The 12,147-nt window shown below is 43.3% G+C and overlaps 1 protein-coding gene across 1 annotated transcript in view; it reads left to right on the top strand.

Annotated features, from left to right (window-relative positions):
• The first annotated feature begins 9,537 nt into the window (after positions 1-9,537).
• TOP1 (DNA topoisomerase I) overlaps positions 9,538-12,147 on the top strand; it is a 91,965-nt gene continuing 89,355 nt past the window's right edge. Inside the window, exons 1-2 of the mRNA XM_048496442.1 lie at positions 9,538-9,709; positions 10,509-10,533. Of these exons, the coding sequence (XP_048352399.1) occupies positions 9,677-9,709; positions 10,509-10,533 (58 nt within the window). The 5' untranslated portion in view covers positions 9,538-9,676. The remainder of the gene's footprint in view (positions 9,710-10,508; positions 10,534-12,147) is intronic.

Below are 12,147 nucleotides of genomic sequence, written 5' to 3' on the forward strand. Positions count from 1 at the left end.
CTTAGAAGACTTTACCTCTGCTTATAATGCCACTGCTAGTCACTTACAATCCATATGTTATAGGGAACAACCACTGTGCTCGTTATCACTAGTCTATATAGGTTGCTATCCTAAGTGCGCTTAATAGGGAAAAAGTCCCATGGAATTCAACGGGCTTATCTTCTGAGTCTAGATTGTACTAATTGTAAACTAACAGGACTGCACTGTTAGTCTAGTAAAATCAGCACAAAAAGCAAAACTACCTTTTCGCCTGAGGTCTAAACCCTGGCAACAGTGTGTACTTCTTTAATGAAGCATGTCCCAACTTTGCGTGCCAAAGTTGGACAATGAAGAAAGCTGACAGGAAAAAAGTAGATTCCTTTGAAATTTGGTGTTGGAAGAGAGTGCTATGATACTGTGGACCACCAAAACAAACAAACAAACAAACAAACAAACAAGCGGGTTCTAGATCAAATCAATCTTGAACTGTCTCTAGAAGTTAAAATGGTTAAACTGAGGCTATTGTACTTTGATCGCATTATTAGAAGACAGGAGTCACTGGAGAAAACAATAATGCTAGGAAAAGTTGAAGGCAGTAGGAAAAGAGGAAGACCCAACTTGAGATGGATTGACTCAATCAAGAAAAGCCTCAGTCCTCAGTTTGCAAGACCTGAGCAGGGCTGTTAACAATAGGACATTTGGGAGGACACTGCTTCATAGGTTCTCCATCAGTCAGAAGTACCTTGATGGCATTTAGCACACACAAAGCTGTGATGGACGGGTCCTAGGTTGTGAAGACTTAAAAAGAGGGTGATGCCAAAGGTACCTGACAGATGAAAATACACCATTCTTGGAATATGCATTATCCCAGTGTTGGATTCTAAGCTCCGGGTATTTCAAGTTGCACAGCCCTTTCTCAGGAGAATATTTGTTGCCAAACGCAGTTAAATAAAAACAAAACACCCACATTTAAATAAGACTTTGATTCTGACAGGAGCCTACAGATAATTTGTTCTCTTGTACTATACTAAGAACAGGCCCACCACTAGCCTTACTCTGTGACTGCAGCTGTCACATTTCTGTGTGCTCTCATTTGACATGACCACTACAGGGAGACATCAGATGTGAGTTTTCTATGGGAACTGAGTTCTCAAATGTGTGTGGCCCTGATTCAGTTTTGGATTGTAACATTCAGCTAAAATGGACTCTTGCCTCCTCTTGAACAATTTTCCCAACTCAAAATGGTCCCAATGGGGCACTACATGGCCCACTGCGAGCTGTGAATGTACCCCATCAATGCACATGCAGCTTCCAATGGAGTAAATATCACTGCCTTGGGGACATTTTGACTCAGGAAAACAGGAGGTGCAAGTGGCAGGAAATGCTTCTCCCCACGTGCCATGGTCCTGATCCATACTGGGCCCATATGCACTTGAGAACTGAGTTTCCTGGGGAATCTATCTGTAACACCTCGTGGTGATCATATAGTGTGCAATTAGGCCTTCTAACCACCTTCCATGTGAGATTTTCCCCAGTTACACTGCTCACAGAAACTTATTTTGTTAAGAACTATTGCTGACCATTTCTCCTTGAGGAATTTTGAAGTGTGTGATGATTCCATGATATCATTGCAGGAAGAGGGCTGAGAGGGTGAATGAAAGGAGCAAGGCAGAGGATAATGGGTGGTGAAAATATGGGATTCAAGAAGGAAACGCTCTAAAGGACAGACCTGGGGCTTACTTTACCTAATATTTTGGGGCAAGTGCTATCAATAGGAAGGAAATGGAGCGGCTGGGAGAACTAGAGGGGACTATAAATTGTGGAGGACTGAGAAGTGGTTAGGGGACGAATCTAAATTTCATATATCTGTTTGAACTAACCCACAAATATTGACTTACATATTCCTGAATGTCCATTGCTCTTGTTCTTTTTTAAAATTCCTCTGTCAGTGAAATTCCTTCTCCTGAGAAAAGTTTTCCTGAAAGACACTACTTCGAGTGAATTTCTGGTCACATCTGCTCAAGAATAAATGTGACCCATAGGTCCTAACGAATCCATTAAAAAATAAAATAGCCTCAGCTGAATTTGCACAAACAGACCATGCAATATCATCCAACTGGTTAAAGTCCCATTTAACTCAATTAGAATTATTCGGAACCTCTTGTTTTCATCCCTCCGTTATTATATGCCATTTCTTCTTTCTGACTCATCCCCATAGAAGGAATGATCCCATTCTCTGGAAGAAAACACACTTTTATAAAACCTAGCTGATATTAGCCATTAAACCTATAATTACATATGATTCTTCTGCAAACTCAATAATTAAAGATGGATTGCGGCACTGTCAAAGGGTGTGTCCACACTGCTGCCTTATGCAGGTGATGGGGAATGTGTGCTTGGTATAATTGGCACCAATTTGATATTGATGTTATCCTCAAGTAAATTACTCTGAAACAAGCTCGTGACTAAGAGGAGCTGTGATTTGGTACTAGAGAATCAGTTTGGCATCCAGAAGGTCCCATGTTCAAAACCTGGCATTCCCAGTCAAAAGGATCAACTGTAGGTGATGGAAATACTGCTGCATAAGACCCTTGAAAGCTGATGCCAGTCTGAAAAGACAACAGTGACCTCGTATTGTCAAAGGCTTTCACAGCCGGAATCACTAGGGCTCATTCCGCACAGGCAGAATAATGCACTTTCAAACTGCTTTCAGTGCTCTTTGAAGCTGTGCGGAATAGCAAAATCCACTTGCAAACAGTTGTGAAAGTGGTTTGAAAATGCATTATTTTGCTTGTGCGGAAGGGGCCCAGGATATTGTGGGTTTTCCAGGTTGTATGGCCGTGTTCCAGTAGTATTTTCTCCTGACAGATGCAGGCGAAACGTTAGGAGAAAATACTAATGGAATATGGCCATAAAACCCACAACATCCTAATACTGACTTTAATGGACAAATTTCTGGGAGAGTACAGAGCGGCTTCATGTGGATATGACTTGCCTCCCAAGTGCTTAATTTCTTTACTTTTGTTGTTTAAGGCTACCTTCACACTACAAGAATTCTGTTTCCTTTTCCTTGCCTGTGGCATTCACACTGACAAGACAGTGTCCACATGGAAGATTTGTGTGCACTTTTCTTCATCAGGTAGCATTTCCCCTGGATTGTTGTGCCATTTAAACATCAAAAGACTTTATTTTAAAAATTGGCAATTGCTATGGCAAAACAGCACAATATCATTATAGTAACCTGTTCCCACAATCTACTAGTTCCTCCAAATTCACAGCCTTATAAAAAGAAAGAAAAGAAATTAGCCTCTACAACATAAAGGACCAGAGATTTATTTTCTGTAATAGAAGGCTGCTAATTCAAAGGAACTAGTAAATCATGGCTACAGATTGGTATAACGTTACTCTGCTATAGTACAATCATCATTATTGATTTTTTAAAATAGCCCTCAAAAAAAGCCCTTCAGTAGAAGAGCACGGAACAAGGTGGCCTTAAAGTTTCCCAACATCTGTTTTTCACTTAGAATGGGGATAGAAAAATGTAATGAAATTACAAGAGAACATTCAAAATCTAAGTGAATCGCCAAAGCAAGAGAAATTATCTATATCTGAAGATTGCTATTGATTTTTTTAGTTTTTAAAGTGACTTCATTGATAATTTCATGTAAATTTGTCTTTCTTACTCTTTCTTTTCTAAGTTATAAACCTGACTTGATTAAACTATAATCATGCCATACTGTTGTCATGTTGAGTCAGCAAAGGCAGAACAATTATTAGGACTATGGTGTGTGGATTGTCTTCTTTTGTCTTAATGGGATATTAGCAGTCTTGGCATGCAAGTGATCATAAACATGTTTTAACATTATACTCTCTGCTGATCTCTGTAATTGAAGTAGCCAGTTTTGCTGGAACATCAATATCTCTGGCTGCTTCACTGTAATAAAATTAATTTTTTTGTACCCTAGAGAATCAGATATACTCCTGGATGAGAATGTTAATTGGCATGGGTTAATATTCTTCTAAATCATTGTACAAAATGATGTCATTTGGCCAAAGGATTCTGGGACTCCCAACCCATTTTAGAATAAAGCCTGTACTGGTAGCATTTGAAAAAGTATTTCAGTTTAATATTTTTAATATTATATACACACACACACACACACATACATATACATATATACATATACACACACATACATACATACATACATACATACATACACATATACATATATATACACACACACACATATATACATACATATATATATATATACACACACACACACACACACACATATACATATATATATATATACACACACATACACACACACATACACACACACACACATATATATATACATATATATATACATATATATATATATGTATATATATATGTGTGTATGTGTATGTGTATGTATATGTGTGTGTATATATAATATCTGTCCATTGCTTTTCTATCAGATCTTCACAGCACACATCCAGAAATCGGTGGCTACAGTAATGGCTTAAAAAGTCACTGGGACCACCTATTTGCAGAAAGTCATGATCAGGAAAATAGTTTATTCAAGAGCAGCCCTGCAATGAGGCAAATAATGCCTCCCAGTACTGTGCTGGATTGTGGAAAACAGTGTGAGGGGGAAGCCCCTCTCCTTTCATGCTGTGCTCCTGTTTCAAATCAGGCCCCTCAGCACTTTAGAATTGCATTCCCACAGGATTGTTTGGATCCAATTTAATCTGTTTTTCAGGCCTGGCTATGAGACTGAAACAGACTTGGGTTGATTCCACACAGGGCAAATATAACAGCTGTAGGACGCTACGGTATATAACCCGTTTTGGGGGGGTGGGGGACACTTCGCACAGACTCCACTTTAAAAGTTTCATAAACGTCTGTTGGTGCAGAATGCTGGTGCCAGAATGTTGACTGAGGCAAACTGAGGCAACAAATACTTTGAGGACTTCACTCCCTCATACCTGCGGGATCGCATCACCCCTTATGTCCCGCATAGACCGCTATGTTTGGCAGTGGCGGAACTGCTGGAAACCCCTAGCCCTGCAACGATGCAGCTGGCCTTGACCCGGGCCAGGGCCTTTACGGCTCTGGCCCCTGCCTGGTGGAACGCTCTCCCTCCAGCTGTCCGGGCCCTGCGGGACCTTGGTGAGTTCCGCAGGGCCTGTAAGATGGAGCTGTTCCACCGGCAGGGCTGGCCGCTGGTCTACCGCCCCCCACTGAGGCTGCCAGTTTTCCATCTTAGCAGGGCCTTGATTCCATCTTGGGCCCTGCCTTTCCCCTCCCAGCCTTTTTGATCAGGCACCTGTCTTTAAATGTTGCTTGCTCTTAACTTTGTTATTTAAATTTTAAGTAACTGCTGCTATTGGAATTTGTTTTAATGGGATTAAGTCTTAGTTATGTATTTTATGTGCTGTTACTGGAAACAGTTGTATTGTGAGCCGCCTCCAGCCCTTTGGGGGTGAGGCGGCCTATAAATCTAATAAATAATAATAATAATAACAACAATAACAACAACAATATTAAAAATCACTTTGACACTGTCTGACCGCTTCTCTCTTAGATCTTTCAGACTGTCTTTATTTTGTCTAACAGTTTATTTATTTATTAGTTTTGATATTCCGTTCCATCCCCTAAGGGCTCTGACTTTCTGACTAACTCTTTCACAGAGCTTTGACTTTTCACTCAGAAACCCTAACACGCTCTGACTCGCTGACTAGAGCTTTGACACTCCCAGTCCTTTCACTCTGAAATCCAGTTCCTTCCTGCTCCCTCTCTTTGACACCTTCTGACAGTCCAGCACAGCCCTCCCACATGCACAGTCTAGAATCATGCCCCGGAGGTTGGAGGGCAGCGTAGGGGTGTCCCTCCAGCCATCCAGAACTGCGCAGGGAGGAGAGGTAAGTAAACAAACCGGACCAGAGGTAACTCCATGCGGAGCTGCCTCTGTGGTTCGCTGCAGCCTCAGGGCCGCCCGCACAATACCGTGCGAGCGGTTTCCAAGCCTCCACAGGCAAAATTAATGCCAGTGGAGAGCTGTTTCTGCCACTGTGCAGAAACGGCCTATGATTCTATGAAGGGGGAAAGGGTGATACGCAAACTTGACAATAAGCCATGTGTATGCATGATACAAACATCTGCCACTTTGTAATGTCTGAACAGAGACAGCAGAAGATAAGACTCGCAATAATGGATATAAATTATGAGCAAGAATATACCAGCTGGATATTAAGGGGAAAAAATGACAATAAGAGTAATTCAAGAGGTAGAATTGGCTGCCTAGACAGGTGGTGAGCTCCCCCTCACTGGAAGTCTTCAAGCACTGGCTGGATGAATACTTGTATGATCTTCCTGAAGCATCCCTGACATGGAGCAGAGGGTTGGACTAGATGGATTGTGTGACCCCTTCCAACCCTGTACCTCTATGAGTTGTAAATATGCTGCTAGGAAGCATCCCATGGGTAAAATCACAACTTGGAGAAGCCTTCTGTATTTTTTAATGATTCCTTTATTTCATTTACAGTTCACCTTTCTTGCTGAGACTCAAGGGAGAATTACAGAATGAGAAGACAATACCACAAAACGGTATAATACATATATTCCCAGTCTTTTGATCAATTTATCTGTGGCCATTATAGACATAACATTTCAGTACAATAGTTCACTGTGATATTTTTACTTGATACATAAAAATTAGAGAGCCTCTTACACACATGCCAAGTCGGGTTAAAGGACTTGGAGGGCTCAAACACTATTTATATTTAGGCTGTGGCCCTGGAATCCCTTCTGTGGAAGAGGGCTGTGTTCAGAATGTCCTATTTTCCCACTTCCCACAATTCACAGATGAAAATACAATCTAGTTGAATGTGAAGGAAAGGCTTAAACAGGCTTATCCTCATAGGTTCAAAATGAGCTTTATCAGTATGTGAAACAGCAGGCTGTACCTCACGTCACTTTAATTGCATACATTTACACACATATGCACCAGATGAATTCACAGTCCACTCAGAGGTTATATTTCTACAGATCCCAGAAGCTGGAACACCTTGCCCAAGAATGGAATAGAAACTGAAAGTCTTGGGAGAAAACAGAAATATAGCCTGATACATCTTGCCTTTAAGAATCTTCTAAAAGTGATAAGAGTTTGCTAGTTATACAGTGATCTTTCTCAGATCATTGCCTCATTAACTGATCCCATACTAGCATCTTCCTCATGTAGTGCAGCACAGTGGTTAAAAGCATGAGCCATGAGCTCATCCAATTCTAAGCTCAGTGAGATCAATGGAAATCCTCCTCCCTCATCTATAATACAGACAGAATACTAGTCTACCTCACACAGCACTATTGTTGTGAAGATCGCTGTTGATCTTCACTTGTGCTATGTAAATACAACACAGCATTCTCAAATGAATTCTAAATAGCATTAGTAAAATATTCATTAAAAATACATTAGGGCTACAATTCAAGGGTCCTTTGCCTAAAAATAGGCCTATGAAACCTATTTCCAAGTAGGAAGAAACCATGTTGTACATAGGATCATATGTGCATCAATAGTTCATAAGATATGGGGGTACTTAGACTAAGCGCATGCACATTGTCGTTATTTTCTGCAGCAATAACGAAGAGTTTTGGGCTGCTATAAAAATTTATAAGAGCTATGGGAGAAACCTTTTCACCCTCTAAATTGTGTGCCATACCATTACTTGAACAGTGCAAGACGCTGTGCACCAGCAGAATGGGTGAGATACAGCTGGCTCAAAATTCTATGGCTACTGAAACTGGAATCAAAATGGGCCATCAGTTGGATTGGAATTTATTTGCTGAGTCACTGATACTTAATGGGGGTCAAGAACTACTGCACAAGGCATGATCTACAAGTAGGCGTAGGGCACTCAGAACTTAGGTGTAGTTGGGACTTTACACAGCCCTTTCTCCCCACTAGCACTTCTAATGGAGGAGAATTCCTTTGTACTGATCACTCCAGCTTGAATATACAATCCTAGGAACCGAAGCCCTTTCAAAAGGTGACAGAACAAGCAGGGATCAAAGTGGATATTCAGGAATTTGGGTGATGGCCATCAGAAACAAAGGGGTCACTGAAAATATGTACTGGATTTGTACATCATATATGCATACCATAAATGTACAGCTGAATCCCGAAGGATTTAACTATAGGTGTTAACTGCTGAGCATGACCCACCCTTCAAAGTTGTTAATCAGTACTGCTTATCTGTTTGTATGCTGCACCTTCCTTGATTGGATCTTAGGTTTATCTTGCTCTGTCCAGTCTTCTACAGTCAGGAATATTTCACGCCCACTCTACATAGACTGATTTATTTTTTATTGGCTATGGTTTCAAACTCTTCCTGACACCTCCACACGCCTCTCCTGTTTTGCTTTCTATGCAACAAAGCACATGCATGCATTCCAAGCATTTGATGGAGCTCTGACTTGGGCACATTTTTATGCTGGAATAAATGGACATGTTCTATCCAGTGGTGGGATTCAGCAGGTTCACATTACTTCGGCAGAACTGGTTGTTAAAATGGTGCTTGTAAACAACCAGTTGTTAAATTATTTGAATCCCACCACCAGAACCGGTTGTTAAATTATTTGAATCCCACCACTGGTTCTATCCTATTTATATAACATTGGCTTGACTGCACGGCGACCACATACAAGCACCAGCGGGATTCTGTAAATTCAGGCACATCCCATGCAAGCCAAATAAACTTTTATACCGATCCAGACGACGAACTCCGACTTGCTTTCTTCCTAGGCATTTTGAAGAGGAGGATCTTCTCATTCGGCTTGGAATAGAGTTTCATCAAGTTTTGTCTGAGATGCCTGCACTTATTAAATAGCGTGCAATGTCCCGAGCTAGCCCAGAAATTTAAAAAAAGGAGAGAAGCGCTTCGATTGCGGCCTCAAGTGCCCATAACGAGAAAGAGAAAGTAGTATAAACTAGTATTGAGTTATAATAACCATTAGACTTTCCAGCCCCGACTGTAACTCTTATCTTTAGACTGTCACTCAAAAGTGCTGAAGCAGAGGATTTCTGCGCATGCTTACAAAGAACCGTAAAATACGTAACAGACAGTCGGAGATCGTACGTTTGCGCAATAGACGCACATTACCTCTTGCACAATGCGCTGCGGAAAAGTATCTTCTTTGCGGCAGGAGATGCAAATTTGGGAAGCCCACCTCTTGCTGTTCATTGGTGGGGAAAAGGAGGGTGTGACCGGATATGCAAATAGCACCCGGCGTGCTGAGCCCAGAGGAAGACAAGCCAAAGTAAGGGACGGGAAACAACCGGCATTTTTCGGAAATGGCGGAAAAGGAAGAGGTGTGGCTGAAACAGCACAGTTGTAGAGGGGGAGGCGGGGCCAGCAAGGGAAATAAGGCGTCACGAACGCTGCTGATTGGAGAAAAAGGAGGGAGTGGGCGGGAGAATGCAAATACAGCGGTGGGTGCTCCCAACCGATGGTCCCGCCCCCGTAGTCTCGCCTAGCTCCGCCCGGCGGTTTAAAAGTCGCTGCGCTTGCGCAGTGAACGGAAATCGGGACTTAGTCTGTTACACAACTGACTGTGCTGTATTGAGGGGGCAGCGTTCTTCCTTCGGCCTTAGACCTCGCTGTTGGGCAGGCTTTCCGTTGTCCCCCCACAGGCATCGCCGTAGGCATGAGTGGGGATCAGCTGCACAACGACTCCCAGGTAAGGGGGCCCGTACTTCTATGGGCAGGGGGAGGAATGTGTAGGGACACTAAAGGCCTTTCACTTGCCTTTCAGAAAATCTGGAGGGGGGAAGGAGTCACCCTCTTAGCACTTAGATCTGCCCCCGTTTCCTTAGAAGGTGGTCCCGATCCTATCAGGCAGTATAAGGAAGAATCTGTCCCTGTTTTATTCTGAGAGCCCCATTGCTTTCCTGTCTTCCCTGGACAAAATGATGATTGCACCAATCTATTCTTTAGCACCATATTATTCTTTCCTCCTCCCTGCTGAACCCCGAAATCCCCCGGAGGAGGGGGGTCCGTTAAGACCATCACACCTTGCCTCTTTCCAGTTGTCTATTTCGCCTTTAACATCGCCTCCCCTTAAAAGTGGTGGCTGCATCCTCACAGCCCTTTTAGCAAAGAGGGGGAGGGGGGGGAGGGATGTTGCCCCCTTTTTATTCATCCCGTCCCCCATCTGAGGACAAGCAAGGAACATGGGAGGGTGGGGGGTGAGAATATATAGAGGAAAGATAGCCACCCACTCAGAATACATAGCCACCCACGAGGAAGAAGGCGATTAAACCCAGAAGGCGGGGGGGGGGGGCGGCGGCAAGGAGGGGAAAAACCCTAGATCTGGGTCCTTATCCTTTGATTTCGGAGTGTCTTGGTCGGTTTCTGCCTATGCTTTGGACTGGGGTGGCGGGGTGGGTGGGGGGGCGGCGGTATTTTTTGTGAAGCCATTCCTGTATTCCTTTTTTAAATGGGTGTTTTTTTATTTTCCTCCCCCCCTCCCCCACCAGATCGATCCAGATTTCCGAGCGAATGGTGAGTGTCTAAATTAGGCTGGATAGCGAGCTTTCCTTTTCTCCCCCTGTTTCCCCTTTCCCTTGTATTCCTGGGGATGGCAAAGGACAGACATGGCGTCCCAGAGACTAAGTCCCGTCTCCTCGCTTACCGGCCCCATTGTTCCCATCGAGCTCCCCAGTGCTCCGCAATCTCGGGGCCCTCGACCCATCTGACCGCATTTCTGGGTAGAGAGGACAGTGGAGACCCCGGATCGGGGCTTCTCTGTTTTTTGGGGATCCTTTTAGGGCCCCGATTGCCCCCTGGAAAGTCGCCTTGTCGACGGTGGGGACTTAGTCTCTGCGCCATTTTCTTTTTCTCTCTCTTCCCTGTGTGTCTCTTTCTCCTTCTCCTCCTCCCCGGAGCTGCCCGCAAGGAGCCTCCTGCAGCGAAAACAGGCGAAAATAACCACCACCCCTCTTCGAAATATCCTCGCCGAAAGGGGGAAAAAGATCTCTCTCTCCCTTTTTTTGTTAAAAAGCTTGATTTCGTCACTTAGCTGCCTTTTATTCCAGCCTCGTCCCCTTTTCTCCTCCCCCAGCGCTGTTTCTTTCAATCCATCCCTCCCCCCCCCCCCCAACAAAAGGTGGTTGCAACATGTTGCTCTTTAACACATACTGAATTTGTGACACATTAAAGATCTGGGTGCAGAAACTTTAGTTTCTTGGGTGGGGTTTTTTAGCCTGGCGTTTTTTAAAAAAATCCACCATGGTCAGCTCAGCAAAGTGATGATAGGTGCTGTTCTGGAAGTTTTATAGTTGATGTTGGGGGGTGGGGGTGGGCGTGGGTCAGCTTGACCAAGCGATATGGGGTTTATATCTTGGAAGTGTATTTCACAGATCTGTTGGGGAAGGGGGGGGGGGGCTCTGCAACTATGCCTTTGTCATTCCTTCAAGGAGAGCTTTCCCTGCCCTTTGAAGGGAGGAAGTAGGGTCTGGGAGATGGGGAGAGAGAGAGAGACCTAACTGTCAAAATTGCTTCCTGCACCATTTTTTTTTTTTTTTGGAAAGGGTGATTTCACTTTAACTCTGAAGACCTGGAGGTTTTATCAGACTGTCTTGCTTTCCACCAACATTGCAGTACTCTGCATTTGCATGCTCACTTGACAGCAGATTTGATGTAGTTTGATTGCATAGTAGCATGTCAGTATCCTTCCTCCCTGCACCCTCAAATCTCCATTTATTCAATTTTACATTTTTGAGGAATTAAAAAAGTGAAAACTTCCCCAACCCAACAGTGGAGCTCATAGAATGCACATGTTGAAGACAATCTATTAAGGGGAACATCATCTACAAACTGATATATGCACATATGAAATATTTTGACCTGTAGATAATTGTTCCCATCCAGCTACAAAAAAATGCACACTGGACTGGTATTTCTCAGAAGCCTGGTTGCCTTGGCACCTGAAGTCTAGCTGTTCAGTTGTTGGACATGCACTCGGTATTTACAATTTGGGCCTTGGGAACTGCGCATATTTTAGTCCTGTTAAGGGGCATTTCAGGCAAATAGAAATATTCTAAGTAAAGTTGGAGCCTTTCCTTTAAATTATGCTTTTTTGGTATTCTGTTGCTTGCCCCCATTTTTCTGTATTTA

This window comes from Sphaerodactylus townsendi, linkage group LG05 (genome assembly GCF_021028975.2).
Source record: "Sphaerodactylus townsendi isolate TG3544 linkage group LG05, MPM_Stown_v2.3, whole genome shotgun sequence".
NCBI lineage: Eukaryota > Metazoa > Chordata > Lepidosauria > Squamata > Sphaerodactylidae > Sphaerodactylus > Sphaerodactylus townsendi.